The sequence below is a fragment of the Protomyctophum parallelum genome (genome assembly GCF_964188405.1).
Source record: "Protomyctophum parallelum genome assembly, chromosome: 14".
Taxonomy (NCBI): Eukaryota; Metazoa; Chordata; class Actinopteri; order Myctophiformes; family Myctophidae; genus Protomyctophum; species Protomyctophum parallelum.
The window spans coordinates 16,295,040-16,321,947 of NC_139709.1; the positions used below are offsets into that span (position 1 = coordinate 16,295,040).

A 26,908-nucleotide genomic window follows, 5' to 3' on the forward strand; every position below is an offset into this window, starting at 1 on the left:
AGACTCTGAACCCTTAATTGCTCCCGGTGTGCAGGTCGGTGCCTTGCATGGTTTCCCCCGCCATCGGTGTATGAATGTGTGTTTGTGTGTGTGTGTGTGTGAGAGAGAATTATTATTTTTTAAATATAAATGTACCATTTACCATTTAGTATGTTAATACAGTATCACTTTTTGCAGTGGTTGGCACATGGACGTGATCTCACTACTCATTGAGACATTTAGATGCTGGAGTAGGGTAGGACATGTACTGGTTGAAAATAAGTGCAATATCTCCCCATACCAAGCAGGGATTCATCCTGGACAAGCAGTAGATGGATACCATATAGCTCAGCTATGAATACATTCATTATCTTCAAATCCAGGGTACGGACATGAAACTTACAGATTGCCCCTTTAAAAATGAAGATTCAAACATATGTATTTATTCACATCTGGCTGAAGCATCCACAGGACCATTAGAATGCCCTCGTGAGAGCCATAAAACTTCATAAAAGGCAATAACATGTTCTCTATAAACAACTGGATTTATGAGCAACACGTACTGTACGTATGTGCAAGAATGTTTTCTTAGCCAATGTTTGTGTTCCCTGCAAAAAATAATGGAACATGACACCAATAATGAATAGTATCAAATCTTTATACATGTGTGTACTGTCCAGTTACAGTTAAAGGTGTTTTGTGAGAGCCTAGTAGTTATTAGCCTCGGTCCCAGGCTTAATTATCTGCGAAAAGAAAAGCCTGGTCACAACCTAAGGCAGAGAAGCTATCGGCGGTTGTATCCTCCGGAACAGCCGTCAAATGTATTTACCCCGGATACGATATTTTCCCGACCAATCACAACACTTGTTTCATTCGCGGAGAATGTAAACTGATTTGTAAAGCATCAACGATTTCACTTCCGCTAAAATCCCGCAACTTCCGCTGATAGTCTTTTCAGCTTAGGTCTTGCCCAGGGTGGGTAGTTATACAGGACCTTCATATTCCGCTGCTTATCACACAGGATCTACCATTTGGAAAGAAGTGCATTATACCAAAATTATTTGGTACAGTGGTACAGTGCACAACTGCACTGTACCATGATCATACTGACACAGCGGGATGTTTCCACATTACATTTATAGTAGTGTAGTAGAGCCTCTTAACCCATTGAAATCGGGGAAAGCACAGTGCTATTTTAGATTTGAGTTGAGTTAGCTATTCAAAAATAGCAGCTCACCGTGTGTTTGATTTTTTTTAACACAAATCATCTCTTCTGTGCTGTCCCAGGCACAATACATATTCAGATGGGGATTTTCAGCCAAATAAATTATCAATCTGGGTGTCACTGGTCCTTGACATGAAAACTACACTGCATTAGGAAGGCATTTGTAGAATCGGCCTCAGGTCTTAATGGAAGTATGGAACTATTGTAATGAGCCCTGTGTGTCTGTGTATGTCACTGCCTGCAAATCCGTCCACCAGTGCTGAAAACTCAATCACTGAAAACACCCTCAACTACGCACACCTCTAAGTTGCCTTGTTTTCGCTCGGGTATGTTGCCTACAAACTAGAGACTACATATAGCCTATTTGCTTCTGTCCCACTATCAGTGCATCATTATGGTTTTGGAAGCAGTTTTACAATACATGACACCGTATTCCAGAGGAAAACCAAGCGGCGCTAATTTGCATCACGCATCAGGAGCAGAAAAGCATGCAAGCAGTGGAAATACTTAAAGGTCCTTGTCCACACACCAAATCTGTAAACTTCCGGTTCAGGTCTTTGTCACTATTCGCCAATAGGTGTGTTGTGTGGAAGACGTGGACCAATGAAGTGAACTCTCATCTCCTTCAATGGCTCTGACTATAAATATATTGTTCACCACTGTCCTCGACATAGTTGTGGTGTGCTATCTTGAGTTGAAATGTTTTTTTAAAACAATATCTTTATAGTTAGTGCTTGGTGAGGATTTCAGACAGTGTATCAGGTTAGTGTACAGAATGCACAGCACATAATGGCTTGCTGATGTTGTGTTGTGTGATTCAGTGATATTTCATTTTACAAAAGATGACAGCTGCTTACAGGTGCTACTGACCATCGAGGCATACAGCAAAGCTATGTTAAAGAAGCTGCGTGTACTGTCATTTTCCCTTTTTTTTTACTCAAGAGCCTGATGTCCTTCAAGCATACAGTATCTACTAGATGGGGAGGTTATTGTCATAGACATAGATCATTGTAGAAGTACAAGTTTTTCACTCGCTGCGCAGTACCGAGGTGATAAATAGATTTTTCTGTGGGCAAAAATATGTTGTATAAAATGCATTCTCAAGATGGTGATTGTGTGTGGATATATATACATACTGTAGTCATCTCAGAAGACTGTCTGTGTGCAAACAGACATTCTAGTCTAGAGTTTAGATCCACTCTTTACTAAAGTGCAGTTAGTTAATTACTGTGGTGCAGCAGTGTCAAGTGTTTTCTGTCTGGGAAGGAGTTCAGAGAACAAGGCACCATAGGAGACACTGGCTAGTTTCCACTCACTCGCCTGTTTGTTCACCTCCAGCGTCTTATCGCAGAAAGAGCGAGTGAGAGAGAAAGGAAAAAGGTTTTAAGTGCGCCGTCGGATTCACAAACGTACGTATCTCACTGGGGTCGAGTCTGCTTGTGAATGAATCTCATCCTGTTCATTGTTCTCCCTCCTTTGTGTCTATGTACAAAAAATAAAAAAGGAACCACCTCCCCCGGCTAATGCCACCGGAGGGACAGAGTCAGGGCCAGCGCGGCGAGAGCTAGTGCACCGCCTCTCTCTCTGTGACCCCGGTGTCGCCCTCTGCATCCGTTCCTGAGCCTCTGGGGCTGGTCTCCGTCGTCGTCGTCGCCCGCGCCGTGCTCGAAGCGCTGGCTGCTGGAGGAGCACTGGACCAGGGGCATCTGGTAGGAGGTGGCCCGCTTCTCGGGCCGGTCAGGGCTGGAGCCGTCGCTGGGCCGCTGGCCGTTGTAGAGCAGGTAGCGGCCGTGCGCGTCCTGCTGCATGCGGAACAGCTCGTACTCTGTGTGCGGCAGGCGGATGCCCAGCGCCACGCAGCCGTTGGTCAGTGTCACGTCCTGCTCCACGCCCACCTGCCAGGAGCCCTCTGCGCCGCACTCATTGCCGTTGAAAACGTTGAGGAGGGACGTGGTGGCCAGGTCCATGGGCTTCACCCGCATGTGGTTCACTGGAGGGAGCGGGGGAGAGCAGCAAGAGTCAGGTTGACATTTTTAAATAAATGGCATAATTATCACGTCCAGTCAGATCCAACGATTGACTGCCAAGCACCACATTTTACCACAAAATTACATGTTTGTGTATTAGTGCTACAGGGGTTGTGAAATAACAGGAAGTCATGTGTGTTTTGTTTTAGCTTTATGTTGTTTTGTGATATGATGCACTGATTGGTTGGCACTTTTAATTTCGTTGTACACGTTGCAATGACAAATAAAGATCTATCTATTTCACATCATGTGGTCTTTTCAGTGGTTTACGCTAAAGGGTGGTCTTCGCCAATGTATAAATGATACTACGTCGCTAGGAGACGGATACAACCAGAAGTGAAAACTCTGTCTCCATCCGCCTCAACGTTATCAGATTTAGAAAAATACATTTATCCCTGATTGCTTTTTTCAACGGACCATAACTAAAGAAAACATCGTGTTTACAAAATGTATTTTCCGGGTGAAAGACAAGATGACCGTCCACTGTTGCTTACATCTGAGACACATCACGGGTCCCATGGGCCGGCAAAATAAGGTAGAAACACAGGCCGTTTTATTAAAATTAATTAATACCTGGCAATCAATATGTTAATACACTATAGTTTAGTGGTGTCTCTGTTCGTTCAGATACGACACTAACGCAATTACAAAAGTTGTATTTGGTTTCCCTGCTCTTCTCTTGATACATTTAGATCCTGTGGTCGGTTAGGACAAGTACTGGTTGACAAGTAGCGGTATTGCACGAAACTCAAATGGAACTAACATGCTATCCCAAACATGCTCTCACTCTGTTACGGCTCAGAAGTAAAAAAATATGGGGTGCTTGTGCAAAGGGACCTGGGTACGAATTCCAGTACATGAATGTTACACAGATTTAAGCTTAATTTATACTCCATTGCACAAGGATGTGTCGCCTGCCAACACGTTAGCTTGTAGAGCAGTTCTTTCTAAAAAGTATGCTTTAGACAACATATAAATTAGACTTTAGGCTTGAAAGCTACCCTGCCCTGTCATCACGAGCACACTGAGCAACACTAACAATTCCAGCCAACCTCAGTTCATCTTCCCATTCTTGTTCTATTATTGTATATACAGGCGACCAAGAGTGACTTGCATGAAAGTCACAACACCCACTTAAGAGAACTTATGTCCCTACACTGCAAAAACTCTGTTTTACTCTTGAGAGTGTGGTGTCCATTACGCTCTCAGTGCAAGATCTGTTATTTTTCTGTTTAGAATAGGATATGCAGGCAAGATAGAATAATGCAACTTTAGAACGAGAGCCCTATTGGAAGGATTTCTGGGTGGCAAGGGAGGAAGGGACGCAAGCTTGGCAAGGATCCTAGGAAGCAAATGTAAGTGTCCAAGTAAAATGCAATCATGTGATCTACTTCACACAATCGACCGCCAAGCCGAGTTACCTTTGAAGACAAACTCGGTTCCTCCCATGACGCGCGTGGAGTGCAGCCCCCGGCTGAAGCGTCCGCGGGCGTAGATGGTGAAGGTGGGGTGTCTGCAGATGGGGTCAGAGTAGTGGTAGTAGTGGCCCTCCCAGGTGTGGTTGTTGTCGTGGAAGATGAAGTGACGGGTGAGAAAGAGGACCTCGGGCCGAACCTCACAGCGCTGGCTCACCCACTGGCCGTACAGGCCGACGGTCAGGTCGGCCCGTGGGGGCAGGATGGGAGGGTGGAACTCGTCCGAGCGGTAGATGATGCGACAGGCGATGCAGCCATGGTCGTGGTTCTGGAAAAGATAAGATACAAAGCCTTTGAAAATGGCATAATTAACCTCTTAATGCCCTAATGTATATATACTTGGTTGTACAATTTATAAGGCGCCTTCATCCGAAGCGCTTTAGAAAGTGTATTACATTCACTCACACACACACACACACACACACACACACACACACACACACACACACACACACACACACACACACACACACACACTGACAGCAGAGGAACCAAGTTGCTCATCGAGAGCAGAGAAAAGACAGACCAAATCTATGCTTGTTTGGCTGTATAGGATTGCTTGATAAATCTCACGTGGACTTTGGCATGAGCTCATTCCTGGGCTCAAATGTAAGCTGGTTTGCACACTCCATTGATAAATGAGAGCCAGTGAAGCAGCCAGGAGGCCCAAGTGGCCCCTCCACCTGCTGAGCCACAGCTGTCCTATTCATTGGACAATATAGCGAAATTGGGCAATATACAAGCTCAAAGGCGCATTGCCATGCCTTGTGTGCTTGTAGATCTGCTATTTCCGCTATTTTGATTATGTATGTGATCAAGTGGTTAAAGTACAATCCTCCTTGGGGTTCTTGTTGCTATCTACAGTATGTAGCAACATTCGGCCTCAGTCCAAAATGGGTTAATGCTGTTGTATTGCCATATAGCCACGTTGAGACTATTGAGCAAACCCTATAACATCAATTGTTCAGGTATGTTGGCTAGTTTGATTCATTGCACGGGCAAAATGTAGCGATGGACATATGGAAGAGTTTTAGTCCAAAAACAATATGACAGTATAGTAAGGTTTATTATATTTATTTTGTCCAAAAATGAACATATTGGTTTGGAATTAAACTCTTCATTTGATATGATCCACATGTCAGCGGTGAGGTATAGTCAGTGGTTTGCAACAGCAGAGTTCAGATTGCCATTGGATACATGGCAGAGACTGGAAACCCTCTGCCGTCCGTGTGCAGCCTGTCAGCCTTACATGGTATTTTAATCAATCACGGTCTGAAGTTGTGTCATGAAATCTACACAAACGGCTGGACTGGAGTTGAGAGGTGAAGAGAGCGGGAGTGAGAGAGAGGAAGGAAAAGAAGAAGGAAAAAAAGAAAGGAAAAAACAATTTCCTTTGTGAGAAAACCTCAAGAGAAGTGATGGAATCCGGACAAGGTCCTGGAATTTTCTCAGGGCGATCACATGATTTACTGAGAAAGACAGATGTCTGATGCCTCGACGGCACACTAACGCAGACAACAGAGCGGTGGGTGAAACAAACGATGTTGCCAAGTCCGCTTATTATGAGTGAATTTGGACTTGTTTTTTCTGTAAAGTCGCTTGTAAATATTGGTATAGTTGTGGGTTTGCGGTTATTTTGGGGCTTGTTTCTAAAGTGTTTATTTGGGATTCCGTCCTAATTTTGTTTAAACCAGTGATTCTCAAACATTTTCATGTCAAGGACCCCCAAATGAGTATGTGATGTATCCGCAGACCCCCCCCCCCCCTCCCATCTGAAAATATGGGACCCCCATACAATATTTGTGCTTTGCATGTTGTGATGATGTTGAGATGTTTTTGAAAGTAATTTAGTAGCTTGTAAATCGACTATTTTCAATTAGTCGATTGATATTATAGGGTTCAAGTGCTAAAACCGGTTGCTTCTTTTGGGCTTGTTTTCGTAGACCTGGCTGCTTGTTTCTGTTGCAAAAAACACTGGAAACAAGCGCAGCTTTTTAACATGAAGCACAGCAGCAACGAGAAGAACCAACCAGGCACTGCGGACTCGTTTCATTCACTCTCATATTCATAAAAAGATGTCCCGTCGAGGCACAAATGACCGTTAATCACATTCATCGTTGCATGACATGTCTGGATTTGTAGGGGAGCCTCCGGATTGGCCCTTGGAGACGCTAAGGAACCTCAGACTAGACAGCTGTTGGGCTCTGGCCGCGGAGAGAGAGAGAGACAACTATTACTCTGGCCTCATGGGACGTGAGAGCTGGACATATTTATTCCCCCGTCGAACAAACGTGTTCCAAAGACAAAAAGGCCAGGGAGCAGTGGGGGGGGGGGGGGGGGGGTACATATTTGTTATTTGAGGGTGGTCAGAGTTTTTAGAACCACTTCCCCCTCCCTCCTTTTCCTCTGTCTTCTCCCCCCAGACATGCGTTGTGCTCGCAGAGGAGATTTAAAGGCTGCAAGACAAGGGGGCCAATCCTAGTGGAGGAAAAGCAGGAGTTTTCTGTGCATTCTTTCAGCTGAAATAATTCCCGTTCAGGTCCATATACCACCTCAGTGTGAGGGGTTAATGGAAGCACTGGAGAAGAGGCCTCTCGTGAATCCTGCTATGTGTATAGGAAGAGGTGTCTCTGCATGTGTGTGTGTGTGGGTTATGGTACTTATTGCATGTGTGGAAAAGATGTTCCAGCTATAGGAACTCTCAGCCCATAAAACGGAGACTTGCTGACGGCACTGTAAAAGTACAGGGCTCATTCCTGAACACCTCTCCTCTAAAAAGTCGTGATACAGTCAGACTAAAAGTCTAATTCAGTGATTCACAACCTTTTGACCCCCATTTGATCCTCTTGTTTTTAATCTCTGGGACCCTAATTTACTCTGTAAAACCCTTCAACTCTGACAGTGCACAGATGGAACTAGAATGAAATGTACACAGAGTTACAGAGACCTGTAAGGCCCGGGTCCATTTGGACCCCTGTTGGTCACCTTGTCCTTCGACAAGCAACATGGTCATGTGATGTATAAATTAACCACTTTTTTTACGTTCTTTTTTGGGGGGGCTTACGTTCGTTACATGTTTATCTTTGGAAGTGCCTCATGTTGCTGTTGTTGTTGGACAAAATTCTTTGCCTCTTCAGAACTAAAAACCCACTAAAATGTTATTGCCTGTAATTGTTTTTAATCATTTATGTGCCGGCATAAAGAAAACTACAACAACAGAATTCTGCTGCTGTTTTGCCACTTGTATCACTGCTTCAGATCGACCCAACAACAACAGCCACAAATGAACACATTTGGCATGGAGAAATGTACCGGGCTTGGGACCAGCCCCCGGGTACGCCAGTTAAGATTAATGAATCGGATAGTTGCCACGGAATTAAAAATCCACCCCCCTCCAAAAAGAATAAACCATTACAACCTGAAGTTTGTGGTAGGAGGTATACTGAGGGCAAATTGTAACACAGAGGGATTAATATGTTCCCACCCCATTTTTATCTGTCTGGAGTAGTTAATTGATTCCTAATTACTTGGTAGGGTCCACATGGTGTAAAGGGGAGGTTTAGCTTTGTGTTGAGCTGACAACAGACCACAGCCAGGGCAGAGAGCTGCAAGGCCTTAGTTGGAAGGTATAGCCTGCTTTAGTATAGACAGAATCCAGGTCTGGTGAGTCGCGGGCCTCCAAAGCAACTCTGTCACCTGCAGGTGCAGCAGCAAGCCACGCTCCTGGAGGAAGTGAGTATTTTCAAGTTTATTTTATACTTGACAGCAATAGTGGAGAGAGACAGGAAATGCAGGGTCCGATTGGAACCTGGGACAGCTGTGCAATTACTGACAAACTGAGCCCTAATGGTATGCACTCTACCAGGTGTGCTGATCCCTAATGGTATGCACTCTACCAGGTGATGACCATATCAGTCTATTTATAACCTGTCTGTCATTCATGTGTGAGCTGATGACAGACTGACCTCTTGGACCAGGTAGTAGTGGTAAATAATACATATATGGTAAGAGGAAACAATTGAAGTTAACTACCGGTGATGAACTGAATCTTCTAAAAGTAAGACTTTTAAGACACAATACAAGAATATAAATGAGACATGGACATTTATTTTCACAGAAGGTCTGTATTTAGCCAACAGTACTACAACACCCTGCTATGGGTACTGGAATTCTCTGATTATACCAGACACAAAGCAGAACGTTACCAGCCTGACATCCTATTCTTCTTTTATTCAGAGTGAAAAAAAGGAGAGAGAGACAGAATGGAAGAAAGAAAGGGAGCGTGTAAACTTTGATACGGGCCTCAGGCATGCATGAAATCAGACCTGGTATGCACTCTGGAATAATTCATAAAGGCCACATGATTCCAAATTCTAGGAATACCACATGTTGATCCCTCCCAGAGATAGGCTGACAGGGGTTTCACGTTGCCCTGTGTGGGCCAGGGGGGGGGAGTTCCTTCTTCCAGGCAGTGAGAGAGTCGGTGTGTGATGTGATGATGAGTGCTGCTCCGTACTCTGTTTATATTATGATCAGCTATACCAAGGCCCCTATCATCCCACCCCAAGTACAAATGGATGTTTATTTAGACAGCAGAGTTGAACAGCATCGCGGGGTAATCTCTGTAAAGGGGTGACGGGCTAAAGCTTCACTCTAGGATTTCATCCAGCAGAGCAACTGCTGCTCCGACAGTGTAAACAGTGAAATGATATCCCCGGCGAGGACGGCGGATGAATGGGTCCTTTCTTAATATTAGATTTAGAGGATGAGGTCGGTATTTGCACCAGGGAGTTGTGCATGCGTGTCGCTGAACATGTTGGGCTTACAATGGCAAAAATGTGATAAGCACAAAAGTCGGGAGGTCACATAACATTTGTAACTCGTAACACACTCGGTGTCAGGTGTCAAATGCAGAGTATACACCGGTACTATACAAGTGAACAGCTCAGTGTCAGGTACTGTATGTTGTCAAATACAGATATTTTATCCAACATAAATGGTGATTCTAAATGATCCCCAGAGCCTTATTCTGCACATTTCCCCCATTGCTGCTAAAGAGATTTGTTACGTTAGCATACAGACAGTATTCCCTTAACCCATTATAGCCGGGAAGGCACCTGTTTCGTTTTAGATTTTAACCACTTTAACCATTATTTTATACTTTGGCTACTCCAAAAAAGCAGCCGGATATACAACCACATAGCACGTCATGCGAGGAATGCTACAAGCTGTTTGAGAATCACGCACCAGTGGTGTAAATTTTGAGTTATTGGTACTTTATTTGAGTATTTCCAATTTCCAGTACTTTTACTTCTACTCCAATACATCTCAGAGGGAAATATTGTACTTTTACGCCACTACATTTATTTGAAAACTTGAGTTACTTTGTAGATTGTCATTATTACAAAACATAATTAAACACTTCAGCCCTATACACATTCCGGCCATTTAAAAATAGCTTGTAGACAGTATTGACACTTTTACTGAAGTAAAACATTTGAGTATACTTTTTCCACCACTGCCACCACTACTCTAGCGGAGACCACGCAGCCTCTGCACTGACCTTGGCGTTTTGCAGAGCGGCCTGGTAGCTGGACGGCCTGTAGTACATCCTCTGGGCCGGCTCGGTGTGTATGTCTCCCAGGAACAGCTCCTCCACCAGGTGGTCCAGGTTCTGGTGCAGGTACTGCTTCTCCACGCGCAGCAGCTGCAGCTCGTGCATGGCGAAGTTGAGCTCCCGCGAGCAGTCGCAGCCGCCGTCCTCGCTCCACAGCTCGTAGCCGACGTTGGGCTCCCAGGGGCCCCGGTTGCTCCGCACGGCGCCGCGGCAGCTGCGGTTCAGCCGCTGGCTGAGCTCCTTGGCCACGGTGGCGGTGTGACACACCACCTACAATTTACAATGTGGGCATTTTAGCACACGCTCTTAATCAAGTTTACAGTACACAAGAACATAATACATCAAATGCATAGAAATTGTCATTTTCTAGGATCATAAGTAAACAAAGAACCTCTAACATTTAAACTATTCTCACTATTCAGATCAATAATGATCTGCATCTGTGCATAACATGCTATTTAAATGACATTTTTTGCCTTTACATAAGCCTGCAAGGTCGTCGGAGCTATACTAGGGAAGGCACTGCGGGTTAAGGGTCGAGTCCGAAGAGGTGAGTCTTCAGACTACGGCAGAAGATTGGGAATTTGGGAGTGAGTCTGCACTAGTTCTAATTGCAATGGGGAGTTCATTCCATAGTTTGGGAGCACCTGGGTGCGGTGCAGCTGGTAGTCTGCCTCGGTGCCGCCGCGTATGATCCAGGAGGCCTGGCGCAGGCGCAGGCGGCCGCGCACCACCAGTGTGTAGGTGGGCGTGGTGCAGTGGTTGTCGCCGTAGTAGAACTGGTGAGCCTGGAAGGTGTTGTTGGGGTAGAAGCGGTAGGAGCGCGTCAGGAACTCCGGGCCCGGTCTCACCTCACAGCTGAGACGAGAGACCAAACAGAGTGGAGATGTTCAATAACTGACTTTCCCAGGGGGGGGGGGGGGCTAAATTAGTTAATACGGCATCACAATCATTTGAACCATTTTATCCATATTTTATACTTTGGTTATTCAAAAATAGCAGATGTACATGCAGCGTGTCACTCCGTGCTGCACTGCAAGCTTGTACATCTGCTATATATTTAAAAAAATATATCTCAATAAATCTTCTCTTCTGGGTGTCCCTGGCACAAAATCTGTGCCACAAAACGCAAGGGTCCGCAGCCAAATACAAATATTTGGGGGCCCTTGACATGAAAAAGTTTGAGAACCACTGAATTAGATTTCCGTGTTGGGATTACACCCAATCCAGAGTGTCCATCTAACTCTGAGATGGTTAAAAACTAGGGATGTGTAAATGTGTCCAAAATGAAAATCGATTTTGTATAATTCAATATTAACGATTAATCGATTAATCGTTTTTTTTGGGGGGGGGGGGGGGGGCTTTTTTTTTTATGAACCCTACAAATAAAAGAAATCTTCCCTAAGTCAAAAAAGTTTGGGAACCCCTGATGTAGTTGATTAACAATAATTGTAACTCTTGAGAGTTAATAAGGGTCCATTTGGTTACTAACTCCATCTTTTAAATGAGGACCACTGGTGGTCCCTGGACCACTGTTGATCCAATTGATCACCATAGCAACCCCAGCCTAGGCCTGATTAGGTAAATTCCCCAACACCTGCTAAATCCTCCAAACCTGTATCTTGATTGGAATCAATTTCCACTCAGTCATGCAGCTACACAGACACATCCCAGGCACACTTTGGTAGGCCTATAGCCCTGTCCTGTTTGGATGACAATATTGCCTTTCCAACAGATTTTCTTTTTTTTTTAACAGAAAAAAAGAAAGAAAACGATTATCGATTATTAATTTTCATAATCGGGTCCTATCAACGATAATCGATTAATCGGACCCATCCCTATTAAAAACTGACCCGTAAAGATCCGTCCACACCGAGAACTACAAGGATAACTATAATCATACTGTTTTAAACTTTGTTCCAACTCAAGTAGACGGAGGAGTCCGCGCACCACAACTATAATGACAGTGCTTTAAACCCTATCGTTGGAATCACTTTCAGAGCCTTTTGATGAACGATAGAAACACGCTATGCTGGCCAATCACAATCCATTGGAATTGACAGTCACATTCAACACGTCATGTTCAACATGTTTACTGAGCATTATGCTTCATTTATGATTATCATTCTGGGTGTGGAGTGGACAGCCACTATCCTCCTTACACAATCAGAGTTAAAATAACACCATGATCTTTCAGTATGGAAGTTCGTTGCAAAATATTAGAGAGTAAATGAAGAAAATGTCACTGTCACGGGGCAACCCGTGCCCTATAGACACTAGAAGGCTCACTCACTCATTACAAACACACACTGCACAGCTGCTTCCATTAGGCCTAATTGACTGTCTTCAAGCTCCTCGGAGGTGTGGCTATGTGTAGAATCATATACTACTTATCTGTGTTGGCTAATGCTATCATAATTCTTTTGTGTTTGATGTGATGCCTTGGAAAACATTCAGACTCTATGAAGGAAATGTGTAATTGTATAGTTGGTCTAACTCATGGGTCATGGTTTACCTTGTTTGAGTAGATTGGTCCAATTACTAATCATTGTTGGTGGGGTCTCACCTGGTATATAAGGGAGGCTTGTGGAAATGTTTGGGAGGGAATCCTGAGTGGAAAATGTTTTGTTTTGCTTGAGACTAACAAAGGAGACAACTCCAGGGGAGAGCTGCCAGGGCCAGGAAGGCATAGCCTGGTTTCAGTTTCTTAATTCTTGGTTTGTTGTTTTTCCTTAGTTTAGTTGTCAAGTGTTAATTTCTTACTTTCTGTTATGTGAAAGTGTATTGTTAAGTCTTTATTCTGGAAGTAGTATTTTTGCCTGCACAGTTGAATCCGGCATGGGTCGTTCACTCCGTGTTTTGAGGTCAATAAAATGCCAAAAGAGATTTACATTCTTGGACTGTCGATTCTTGGAGCCTTGGCCGTTCGGGCAACTTTACAGTCACTATCAATCAATTTGGTCTTCCTCAAAAAAAAGAGGAAAGGAAACGGCGTGGTAAACACTTTTAACTAGTAACACCCTGATATGTTTAGATTATAATTTAAATGACCTTTATTTACCTAAAACTGTTATTGATTATATGAATTTTGAGTTATTCCCTACGGTAAATCAATCTACAGCAGGGGTCTTCGACAGGGGGTCCGTGACCCCTAGGGGGTCCTCAGAGTTACTGCAGGGGTCCACCAAATCTTTGTGTGATAGGAACTTGTGATAGGGAACATTAGCCGAAAATCTACAAACTATGCTGCTTCTAGATATTGTAGCTATTTCCAGCATTCAGCTATTTTCGGCAAAGAAGGTTTGGTATAGGGAAAGCTTTCTAGGGGGAATACTGGGGGATTAAGTCGTTAACTGTCTGAGTGAAAATAAAGTGAAAATACACATTCACATGAATACAACACAACGCTACACATTGACAGTGCTGTCAAACAAGTCTGTATGAAGCTATCTATGAAAAGGTTTAATGAAGCCCCCTCCCCCCATCTTCATTCAACTTTTTCATAGATGGCTTAAGTCTCTCTCTGAGCTAAGGGGTCCTTGGAATGAAAAACGTTGAGGACCCCCTGATCTACTGCATAACAATAACATTCACCTGGTTGACACCCAGTGTCCCTCGATGTTGGGAGGCATCTGCACGGTGATGCGGGCTCCATTGTGGAGGTGCTTGAGCATGTGCTGGCACTGGGAGTCCTTCACTGGTCGGCCAAACGTCTTGGTCCTGCTGTCCGTGTAGTGCAGAGATGAGCCTTCACCCCAGCCTAGGGAAACAACAGAAAAACAATAGTCAGTGATGTACATTTACCCGAGTACTGCACATGATGGGTTCCATTTTCGTCACTGCTAAACCCCTTGGGCTATATCTTACGCCACCCCTTATCCCTAATCCCTAAACTAATTTGCCATTTTTTTACTATTTAAAAGAAAACCTTTTTAAATAGTTCAAATAGCCGATCTACATGCTCACAATGTAAAAAAATGGCAAATTAGTTTAGGGATAAGATGGAGCCCCTTATCCCTAAACCTCTTTGCCTTTTTTTACTATCATGAAAAACAATAGTAGTTCAATAGTTCAACTAGCCTACATTGACATGTTGTGAGCTTGTAGACTGGCCATTTTAACTATTCAAAAAGGGCCTTTCACACTGAGCACTGTAACTATAATAATAGTGTATAACTAACAATAAAACTGCACAGTACAATACAGTAACTAACTATCACCAGTAAGATGCCCTGAGGGCGAGAAGCATCCGCCTGGGTGACGGCAGACTGCTAAGCGAGCACGGGGCTCAGATCAACATATGGAATGTCATATCTCCATTTATGGAGATCTAAGGGTGGCAGCGGGGGCAGTGTCTTGAGTGTACAGGGTTTGATGAGGTCAGATCAACATATGGAATGAATTCTGTATTGGCCATTATATGGAGCCTGTCACGAGGCGTAATAACGGGCGGTTGGACTGACACGTTTTCATAGTTGCGACCCCAATAAAAGTATAGTTGCACCGCTCACTTCACACGGGTGTGATTATTTTTTACTTTACTGGAGTATTTCCAATTCGTACTTCTACTCAAACATTGTACTTTTTACTCCTACAATTATTTGAAAACTTTAGCTACATTACTTTGTAGATTTTGATTATCATTACAAATCATACATTAACCACACATTAACCACATACATTTCGACCATTTGAAATGGGGACATTCTGCATGATGAGTTCTTTCTACTTTTGTGTAACGGACCCCGGAATGAAAGTCTATGTGGGCAAACAGGAAGCTCACCAGTGTCATACTGACTGATAAAGACAGCCCAGCATCAGTCAGAGAGAAAATGTTTGTTCATGTGCTCCAAACCATGATCATTGAAAGCTAAGCCTAACCTCACCAACAGGATGAAATGGAACACCAAAAGGATCAAGTGAGTGCAGACAAATGAAATAACAAATGAAATGGAAATGGAACTGCCAGATTTTAATTATTGATTTATTGGTTTTAGTGACTTTCCTGGAGAATGACATGGTCGAGTGACATCATGATATTGGGACACCTGGTAACAAGTTAGCACCTAGCTGGAGAGGGAACAAGGTGAATGTCAATTTTTATGGTTATTGGTTTGTGTCATATTGTTGTGGGATTTTGTTTAGTTGGTATTTTGCTCATGTGGTATTATGGTTTGATATGTACCTTTTATTGGTTTGTTTATATGGTATTATGGTCTGATATGTACCTTTTTTTATTGGTTATTTGTATACATATTATTGGATGTGTCTGTGTCTGTGCCTGTGTTGATTATATGTTTGTGTCTTGTTTTCACGTTGATCTATTAAAGAAACTTCACATCATCAGTCGGCCTTCAAACTCTTTATCCAGCCTGGTTCGCTACATTTTGGCAAGTACATTTTCATACCAATATTTTTTTCACTGTTCCTCAAGTCATTTTTGAATTCCCGACTTTTTCTGTACTAGTAGTGTTTTATTGCAGTATTGATACTTTGGTAAAAACAAAAGTACTTGTTCCAGTGCTGCCAGTAGTGCAGTTCCGGTGATCATCAGACACATTAGCTTGTACAGTAGATCATAACGACAAGCCCAACATAGGGATGCCAGGTTGGAGGTTTTAATCGATTATCCTCAATATACAATATACCTCCTCAGTATCCATGCTAATCCAGCAAAGATGAGAATTCATTTTGAGAATTCAGGCTATAATATGGTAGCTGAAATAGTCCTGCTATCCGTGTGAAAGTATTTGTATTTATTAGAGCATGGAGGTGGTGTATTCAACATATGCAAATTCCTGTCGATGTGCTGCATTCAAATCACGGGACGATGAAATGGGAATATAGATTGCCGTCACACAAGACTGCTGTTGCCTCAGCGCTTCATTCAGCACTACTCTGTGGGACATATTCCGGCACTTAATTACGGGCAAATCTCCTGATGTGCAAAGCCACCTCTATAATGACTAAACCAGAGAGCAAACAACATGCTGAGCCTTCAGGTACACTTGGATCATTCTTTGGAGTCTCCTGATGTTTGGAGTCTCCTCTCTCTTCTGTCGGGACTTTGAAGTCATTTGTTGATCTAATTCAGTCCATTTTACTCTTCATCACAGAGAGATTACCGGGCATTACCATTAATCTGTAACGTGCAGAATTTGTGGAGTTTCAATATCAAATCAAATCAGGTATTATGGAGTCTGGAGAATAGAATCTAAAAAGTTCTTAAAACAAGACATTTTAACAGAGCACAATATGTTCATGACTGTCCAACTCCTCAAGACAACACAGTACACATAAGGGGTTGCAAACCATTCTATTTAAAAATAGATAAATAGTTCATTCCCTATCCTGTCAGCATGCCATCCGTGCACCACATGAAATAACAATAACTTTTACAAAGGGAGGAGCTCACAGGGATAAAATATCGGAAATTAAAGTATTTTTCAAAGCCTGGGGGCAGAGGATATCCAAAGAAAAGCCTTCAAAGCTCACATTCCAAGAGAGATTTATCCCATATAATACTGTAATATCATCAGAATCTACCTTGAAATATGAGGACTTTGCCTTAAATTCATTCTATTGAACTCCACTTGCCTGGCAATATCATTTAGCGCCATGGAATGCTGGTGTAATTATGAGGTTCATTTGAGACGGGGTGCACAGCAAAACTCTGACAGTTATTTGAACTCTGAGTGCTCAATTATGGGGGGGGGGTTTATTTTGGTTAAAATAAGTGTTAAATACCTCCACATTAAAATAACTGGGGTCTGCCTGTTTTCAGGTGGAGACCAACTGATTGGACGCGCTGGAGAACCAATGAAAGTCACATGATCTCCTCAAAGGATATCCAATCAGCAGAGAGAACTTAAGTGCAATGTAAGTACGAGAAAAGGAAAAACAACAATCAGACACATTTGTAACTGGAACCCTATCAAATTCATATACTTGCCCTGATGAAGACTCTGTTAGAGTCTAAACATGTCGGCTTCTTTTAACTTTTATAAATAAATGCATCTTTTTTATCCTACCCTCCTCATTTTTAACTTTTTGAGAGTGCTTGGATCGCCGCCTTGTCTTTAGTATTCCAGTCCCACTGATCTTTGAAGCACCAGATCCTACTTTACTTTATTATTTTTTGCATCTTGATTTTCTTTTTGTCATTATCAAATTTAAATTGATCTTTGTTGATAACATTTGTATGCTGACCTGAATTTTTTTCTGTTTTCTAAAGAGCTGGAGAGAAACCTTTCTTTCTGAACACTTTTCTTCTAGCAATGATTACTATCATACTATATAAAGCTTTAACCTTTTAACAAAATATATACATATGTATAACTTTCACCCCTTCAACACTTAAAAGTACAAGTAAGACGCGCAAACGCGGGAAGCGAACGCAGCTCGTGTGTGTGTGTGTGTGCTACAGCTGCGCCCTGTGTGTGTGTGTGTGTGTGTGTGTGTGTGTGTGTGTGTGTGTGTGTGTGTGTGTGTGTGTGTGCTACAGCTGCGCCCTCTGGTGGCGGGCGGGTGGTGTCACAGCGGGACACACAGACATGATCAGCAGGGTCTCATAGTAAGTGGCTCACTGCGTTCGCAATAAAGTGCAGATCATTTTCAAAATCTTTCTTTTGTTTACGTTTGTCACAAGGCAATGTTTGCGTTACTGTCCACTCGGCTCAAGATATGTTAACAGAATAAGTAATGTGTTGATACTGTATCATCACATGTGTGTTTCCCCACATTTAGACACATGGGGGAGGAGGGTGGGTGGTGGGGGGGTGGGAGTACTGTCGTAAACAAAACGCCACACCCTGTTCCAAGGGTTTACACACTGACAAATCGTGAGCATTAATTTGACTCTGAGAGTGTACAGACCGACCCCCCCTGTGTAGTGTGTACCAACCACGCTCAACACCAAAGGAGGAAACTCAGAACATTTGATTACGATGATTGAAAGCCTTGGCAGAGAACAAAAGAGAGGTGGTTCCAGCTGTTTGAGGCTCCAATGATACACTATATAAGCGGAGGTCTTATCAAAGGCTTGGTGTGGTAGAGTACAGACGAGCACATCAGAGCCCCGGTGCTTTGTTGAAACACCGGACTCTAAGCGCACATGATCCCCGTCCTCAGCTGGTGGCATTAGTAACGCTGCACTGCTGCCTGCCGCCGTGCTCATATCAAAGAGGAGGGGAGAGGCTTTGCACTTTGCTTTGAGTCTCTGGGAGTTTTTTTTTAGATATGTAGGCAACAACCGTGTTTGCGTTCATTGCTGTGTAGGGTGTGTGTGCGTGTGCGTCAATTGTTATATTGTTATTGTGACGTGTCAATGCGTTTGCATGCAGGCCTAATGCAGCTGTCTGTGTGTGTGGGTGTGTGTGTGTGGGTGTGAATATACAGTAACTGTGCTTGTCTGTATGTGGATTTATGTGGTTGTGTGTGATGGTGTGCGTACGTGTGCGGCGAGCTTTTGTAGCACCTGCAGCAGAGTCTGGACCGCAGGAAAAACCCGGGGCCGCTGCCAACATCTTGTTTTCACAATGAGCACAGCAGAAAGATGTGTGTGTGTGTGTGTTGGGATTACTATATTTGTGATGGCCAAATGTCCCCACAAGTATAGTAGAATTTCATCACTGTCAGGTGAAAACCTCATATCATTGCTGTCCGGAGGAAACCTCATAACTCAATTTTTTAGGTTTTTGAGTTTTTTTCCATAAATCAGTGCTAATATTGAACACCCTTTACGTCTGTGTGTTTCGAAAATATTGAACCAATGGAAGTAGCATTGGGCAAAACCTCTTAACTCCATTGGACCCTCAAACTGTCTGCTAAAACAGCTAACTCCTTGCTAGTTGCTCCTTCTCATGCAAGTAATTGACAATATCTAAAGTCAATTACACCAACTTTGATGAGGCAGTATTAGGATCAGGCAGGATCAGGCATGTAGAGGTTGGCTTTAGGGGCGGTTGTGGGCTGTGACGTGTTGTTGTGAGCTTGTAGATCTACTATTTTTCACCTGTATTTCTTGGCTATTTTCAATGCCGTCCTATAATTGTGATGTCCTCACAAGTAAAGTAATACAAACCTGTGTGTGTGTGTGTGTGTGTGTGTGTGGGGGTGGGTGGGTGGGGGGGGGGGGGGGGGGGGGACTGTGGAGAGAGGGGACTGTGGAGAGAGAAAGCCTGCTGAGATGTGTTATGTAAACACCCTTTTAACCTCCCCACGGGTTCTTTCACTCACATATTTAATAACAGGTGAAATTTGGCGTATGGGACCTTGAAATATACAACACACACACACACACACACACACACACACACATGAATCCACAATGTATGTTTATTTCCACACACGTAAGCATAGTTATAATACACACACAGTGTCTTTCTTTTATGTTATAGTTAAAGGCGTAGTGAAACGGAAATGGTGGACATTTTATTTTGAAGTTTCAGACGGTTTCAAGTTGAAACACCGCTTTGAAGTTTCTGAACCAATCCGAGCGTCGCATCCCTTCAGGCGATGGGACGGTAGCTAGGGACGGTAGCTATGCATGGAGTGTGTTTGTTTACAAGTCAGATGGTTGGCCAGCTGTACCAGTTTACTGATATGTGGCTTATTTCTACCCTATAATGTTTTCAGATACATATTTTAGCGTGATGATTAAGTTGAAACCGAGTAATACAGTCTGGATGTTATCTTGAATGGGAATAAAAAAGGAGGATTTCTGTAATCAGTAGCAGCTGTGCTGGACGGATGCGCACATATGGGGAATTAAACAGGTGAGCTTCATTTTTATTGGCTTTTATCGATGTGGGCCTCGACACTTCATCACGCAGTACGTTTTTATTTTCAGGAAGTAATACAAATTCGATTTTATGGACTTTTGATATAAAAATAGATACACAGAAAATTGTTAGGTATGCCCATATGATGACCTCGATATGGTCTAAAAGTGTGAAAAACTTATTTTTCAATTCACTACGCCTTTAAGGGCCTTTACGGAGAAAGCAAAGTACAAAACACACACACACACACACACACTACACAGCATGTAATGTAACTTTTACTAAATCATCAGTCGTGTGGGGGGGTGGGGGTGGATTTATTTTCCGTAGTCTAATGTGTTTTTATAACTTGATTGCTGGCTGCTATAAGCAAGTTGGCCCTCTGGGATCATAAGGATTTATTCAATACAAATGTGCACGCCCGCCCGCGCATGCACACACACACACACACACACACACACACACACACACACACACACCCTAAACCATGCACTTCCATCGAGGTTAACTATCAATGTGGAATTATGAGGGCTTAATTGCGGTTAGGATTTGCACTGCGTACGGCCGTGAGAAGTGTAACCCCCTCAGGACCACTCAGTTTGAGGTGAGGCAGATATTATAATCCTGTAAACTTCAGCCAAGTCAAGAGAGTCTGGATGCTGGAATACTAGTGCAGTGGTTCTCAAACGTCTTCATGTCAAGGACCGACCCCCAGTTTTATTTGCCGATCTGAAAATATTTTGTTGCAGGGACTAGGGATGGGACGGTAATTGTTATTATCGTTGTTGTGATAAAAAAAACACTCAAAATTATTGTATCATGGAGATTTACATTTATTGAGAAATTGTCAGACTAGGATGAATTAGCTTTTGTTGAGCTGCAAATTCGGTACCACTTAAACCCTCTGTACTTGATAAAACAGTACCACTTAAACCTTCTGTACTTGATAAAACAGTACCACTTAAACCTTCTGTACTTGATAAAACAGTACCAAGTCTTAAACCCTCTGTACTTGATAAAACAGTACCAAGTCTTAAACCCTCTGTACTTGATAAAACAGTACCAAGTCTTAAACCCTCTGTACTTGATAAAACAGTACCAAGTCTTAAACCCTGTGAACTTGATAAAACAGTACCACTTAAACCCTCTGTACTTGATAAAACAGTACCACTTAAACCCTCTGCTTGATAAAATAGTACCACTTAAACCCTCTGTACTTCCCCCCCAGAATAGGGGGGATTCAAGTGCAGGTAAACATTGTGGCATTCTAGTTTTAAGCATATTTTGAAATGAATTATCGTGTCGTTTTCATATCGTCCAATATAATATACAAGATTTGTGTTTTCATGCTATACATTTTTGTGATTTTCATGCTATACATTGACCCATTTACTGTAGACCTGAGGTCGACTCTACAAACACCTTCTGTAACAACATATGTTCCACATGTTCCAGGTCTAAATGGATTAACTCATTTTGTTAGGGACCCCCTGGAACCCCCCCCCCCCACAGACCCCACAAACCACTGTACTAGAAAACTGATTCAATCCCTCCTCTAGAATGAGCCATGCTGTCCCTGAATACTGCAGAGCTGATAGCATCTGTGCAACAGCGGGCCGGATATCATGGAAAGTCTGCTCTAAGAGTGCTGATAAGATGCTGCTATCTCTCATTCATTACCACAGTGTTTAAACAAGACGGGGCCTAATGACAGCATGGCTTCTAATGTGGATCTGGGACTTCATGTGGCCAGTCTATGAGTTCAGAACTATGAGTTCAGAACTATGAGTTCATAGAACTATAACTTCATAGAACTATGACTTCATAGAACTATGACGTCAGCACTATGACTTCATAGAACTATGACTTCATAGAACTATGACGTCAGAACTATGACTTCATAGAACTATGACATCAGAACTATGACTTATGGAATTTCTTAGATTTATTTGTTTGTTTTAACATTTATAAAATTATCAAAATATATATTAAAACTAAACCTTTGAAATATACTGTATAAATACAGTATCCTTTTTTAATGTAGGGGGCTTTTACTCGAGTCGTGATCCATAGAAATTGGTCTGTGACCCACAAATGGGTCCCGACCCACTGTTTGGGAAACAGTGATCTATGACGTCAGAAGTCATAACTATGACTCAAAGTCGGTCATCTCCTTCATTGACTTCCAGTGTCAAATTTAAGTTTTATTTATTATTTATTTACTCATAAGAAATTATCAGGAGACTTATACTTGGATTACTGACAGTGTGAGCGTGCACAACAAATTTGGCGCTAATCGGTTCAGTGGTTTGTGAGATTAGCCCAGCACACCCAAACGCATGCACACACACACACACACACACACACACACACACACACACACACACACACACACACACACACACACACACACACACACACACACACACATATAGCTCTAAAAGTGGTTATTTGGCTCGTACTCATAGGGGAGAATCTTTGGCGCTATAGAGAACCAACTAAGCTGATCTGAACCAATAGAAAATCTCTAAATAACCACACAGCGGTTGAACAGGTTCTTTAACCCAGGGATCTTTGAGGGGGTTTCAGAATCAAAATCAGTGAGCTTGTAGATCTAGGCTATTTAAACATATATTATTAACAACAAAAATCTTGTATGGGTGTCCTCCTGGAGTCCTGGCACAAAGTATTTTCGGATGGGGTGTCCACTGCTTTAATTGTACGCCAGCACAGTGCTATATATATATTCCACCTTGTGTGTGTGTGTGTGTGTGTGTGTGTGTGTGTGTGTGTGTGTGTGTGTGTGTGTGTGTGTGTGTGTGTGTGTGTGTGCGCGCGCGCTTAGCCCTACAGTGCCACCACACCATAAAAATGCATTTCCATACGGTGGGTACATTAGTTAGTGTAAAGACATCCTAACTGTAATTATAGACAGTCCTCTGTGTTCATTGAACTCTGCATTTGTACTTTTCAACACCGTGGCATCACTGTACTGTGCATGGCAAAAGTGTTCATTTTACTCTGCAGGTGTACAAATTGGTTACATTTGTACATTTGCAGAGTTTCAAATGAATAAATAAGCACAGGGGATTCATTTCTTTTGACTGTGTGTACTGCTGTACTGCATGTTCCCTGGTCTATTTCATTCTCGGTTTTCACGTTGTCTAAATAAAGCCAAAATACGACCCCTGTGCAGCCCCAGTAATGGTGCAGTGGTTAAGACGTTCTGGACATGTATCCTAGATGACCCATAAACACAGTAAAAAGTCCTGAGTGTTCATTGAACTTTGAGAGCGCTTAAATTGCCAGAGCCTTCTCTTCACTGTCTCCCTCTCCCCAGCTTCTCTACTTACTTCTCTCAATAAAACGAAAAGATATTAGTCTTCCTAGCTGGGTTCCCTTTTAAAAGGACAACTGTGGCTTGTTCTCCCTATAGGAAAATAAAATGTAAGACTTCTGGCTTTTTGGGATTTAAAGAAAGAGCATGTAATTGGAAAGTACCTAAGCATAACTGATTATATAGAGGGTATGCGCATGCATAAAATGATTGGTTAATCGAGTGGCAAATCGAGTGGCAAAGTGTAATGTTTAATGTTGTTTAACGTTGTTTAATCCAATCAGATAGGACTTTTCTGTTTGGATGTATGGGCTGTCAAGGCCAGAAAAGTAGTGGGTATGATGATGATGTCACTCGCATACCCTCTATTTGATTTGGGATATAGTAATTCCATCAAACATTAAGAATTGCTTCCTCTGATATCAACTTTAATTACTGTGAATAAATTCAAATTTGTTCCCCGGCACGTTGCCTTCAGGCATTATGAATAGTGCTGAATTTATTCTTCCAATTTTCCCCTCATAATACTATAATGGAACTAGACTTTAGCTATTGCACTTCTCAAAACCTAAGTACTGCATGTTGCTTTACACGCAACAACAAGCTTTCATATCCTGTGATGTCTCATGATAATTTGCCTGTTTCTTTTTTGTTTTCTTTACATGCGCGTCATATTTGATATTGTCTTGTTAATTGACCTTTTCCTTTGTTTTCATTCTCTATTGATTATTTTGGCAGATGCAAATCATTGTATTTTGTATAGAAAATTATTTCTCTTTTACACCTGTGAAGTTGAAATGAGGAAAAAAATAAAGGAAACTTCCTAAAACATATAGGCTATTTAAAGGACTCATTCGAGCCCTAGTTCTGGATGTTTTATAAGCTTATGAGTAAACGCCTGCCCTGGGAGTATTTCTGACCTGCCTTCTTAAAGTTCTCATTACAGCCTATAAGCCACCAATAGCTGAAGTTGAACGGCAGACTCTAAAACCCCTTGCCGGTCCCTCAACCACTTTCTCAAACTGTTGCTCTCTATCTAAATCAAAGAACCCACAAAAACTCCCAGAGCCCCTAACCACGGAGAACATTTCCAGTTGGACAGAAACCACCAGTGAGGTAACAGTTCTGGGACCCCTGACAAAGAGAAGGCAGCGGAGAAAACCAAACGTCCCATGCCAGAACATCCCCAAGACAAAGGACAATGAGTTTAACATTAATCCATAGTGCCCAGACACACTGCACAGAGACTGGGACTTTCTTTGTGCTGCGGGAGATATTGAAAGAGACATGGGTAGTCACACAATAATGCAGAATTTGTACTGATGTTATCCGCTCCGTAAGAGAGAAAATGAGACACAGCTTGAATGTCTTTTCTGGCATCTTTATCTAATTTCTCTTTAATCAACCGTTCATTTCCACTGGGATTAAGAGCATCTTTACCATGGGCCAGTCCCAAGGCAAACATCAAGACAAACCAAAGTTGCAGGCAAACAACAGCCTATACAACAATGGATGTAAACAAATAATCCAGTACAAAACAATTACACCAGACGTTTATACCAAAACATTCTGTCAGTCTACTGGCTTGCCCACTCGCTGGCCACATTGGTGCATAATGACATACAGTACTGATTATGACTGATGAGGTATCATGTTCAGGCCTAATAGCAGTCTGTCTGTCTGTCTGTCTGTCTGTCTGTCTGTCTTTTGCATTATTTTAATTTTCAAAGTGAGCACCATCACAATTCCTTGTGTGTCATTTTTTTGTGTATCTCCGTTCCAAGTGCTCCTGAGATCTCCCCCACCACCCCATACATTTACAGTGCACACTAATCCATGCTGACAACTACATTTTTATTGCCGCCAGGAAAGGCTGCAATATGCGCCACTTAATTGAACCTTAGATTCACTTAAACACACTTAAGAGTAAGTGGGTTCCAAAATACCTTTTCTTTTTTTAATCTCTACTGGTCATTTGAAGTTGCAGCCTTTAGACTGTCATTGGCAGCAGATGGACTGGGTCAAGTACAGTCCAATAATCCTCTATTCATCAAGACTGGGGGGTTTCATCCGGGCTGGACGTTTTAAGTGGCCTTTAACTCTCCACATGCTTTCATCTGTGCAATAGCCCAAGGCTATCCTTTTTTTATTGCCCTCACCACTCAAAAATGTACATCATATGAACATAACTCACCGATACCTTATTATTATTGTTATAACTCCCTTTGACCAGTTAGACTAAATTAACAAAAAATATGTTTAAAAGGAAAGAAAGGAATCTCAGAGATAAGGTGGTAAACAGGTGTGATTCAGAAGAGATGTGGCCCTCTGCCAACTTCTTTCTGAGGTGCCACCGGATAATGAGTTTTAAATCAATGCTTTGTAAATGAGTAACGGAAAGGAAAAATACATTGTCATAAAATAATGTATACAATTTCCATATTAGGCTACAACCATATTTTGATAAATTATTGTGCAGGAAATGACTTCACATGCGCTCAACACTAATACACTATAGTATCTATAATAACATGTCTGTCTATGATAACCTTTTACCAGGATTTCCCATACCCTCCCATATAACTTTACATTTTGAAACCAAATCTGACATTTTAAGTGGCATTTACTGTCAGAGTTACAGAGTTGGGGACGTCAATTTAACCAGAACCCCTAAAGGAACCCGATAGTCTCTGGACCCCTCTTTGAGAACCACTAGATATAGCACAAAGTTACAGTAACAAAGTAGTCTATAGTTCCGTTCCTTACCCCAAAGAGCAACGAGGACTAGTATAAACGTGGACTCCATCCTGCGTTGATATCTGTTGTGAACTTGACTTGACGGCTCACACTTGGAAGTTGAGAATTCCTTTACGCAGCGTGCTCGGTGGTTCCGCGATGATGAGTGCCCACATCATGTAGCTATCCACAGTCCACACAGTCTGCACAATAGGCTTAAAGTAAAAAACACTTATCTTATGAAGACAAATCAAACCATCTGTTTGGTAAATGATAGGCTTACGGGCTACGAGAAAAGAAAACACGCCTGGTGAGTATAGTCCCACAAGTTCAAATGTGTCATTGACTTTCCAAGAACAACACAACTAAAAACGTTTTGACATGATTCTTAAAATAAAAATAAAAGCTGCCGTTTCAGTGCGACGATAAGATAGACGTGTAAAAACATTCTAAACCCGTAGAAGTAATTCAGGGGATAGTTTGCTATACAGAAAGCATGCAGCAGCCCAGTGTTTTGCTCACGTCCTTCGTGCGTCTTTGCGCCCCGAGGAGTGTCTGAAGCAACAGCTCAGATCGCCTCCGCCTCTCTGGAGCTTTTTAGGGGCGTGGAGTCACTAGGTCGTTTTAAACTAAACTAGGGCTGGACAATTAACCGAAAATATATTTATATAATCCACTTATGTTGTCTACTGAAGCAGGCTAGGTCTACTGTAGGTTTATATCGAATAAT

The 26,908-nt window shown here is 42.4% G+C and overlaps 1 protein-coding gene across 1 annotated transcript; it reads right to left on the reverse strand.

The window, feature by feature from the left end:
* Positions 1-2,329: 2,329 nt before the first annotated feature.
* Positions 2,330-26,739, reverse strand: LOC310870647 (protein APCDD1). Its single transcript, XM_083781914.1, has 6 exons — positions 26,209-26,739; positions 13,918-14,083; positions 10,971-11,181; positions 10,270-10,593; positions 4,653-4,974; positions 2,330-3,194 (listed from the first exon to the last, which is right to left on the reverse strand). The coding sequence occupies exons 1-6, from the start codon at positions 26,246-26,248 to the stop codon at positions 2,725-2,727; spliced, it is 1,533 nt and encodes a 510-aa protein (XP_083638040.1). The 5' UTR covers positions 26,249-26,739; the 3' UTR covers positions 2,330-2,724.
* Positions 26,740-26,908: the final 169 nt, after the last annotated feature.

Bases quoted from the DNA above. Each gene is read 5' to 3' on its own strand.
- LOC310870647 (XM_083781914.1), bottom strand. From the start codon at position 26,248: ATGGAGTCCACGTTTATACTAGTCCTCGTTGCTCTTTGGG. The intron at 14,084-26,208 runs GTAAGGAACGGA...TTGTTTCCCTAG, and splicing joins AGTCCTCGTTGCTCTTTGGG to GCTGGGGTGAAGGCTCATCT. The intron at 3,195-4,652 runs GTAACTCGGCTT...CGCTCCCTCCAG, and splicing joins AACCGAGTTTGTCTTCAAAG to TGAACCACATGCGGGTGAAG.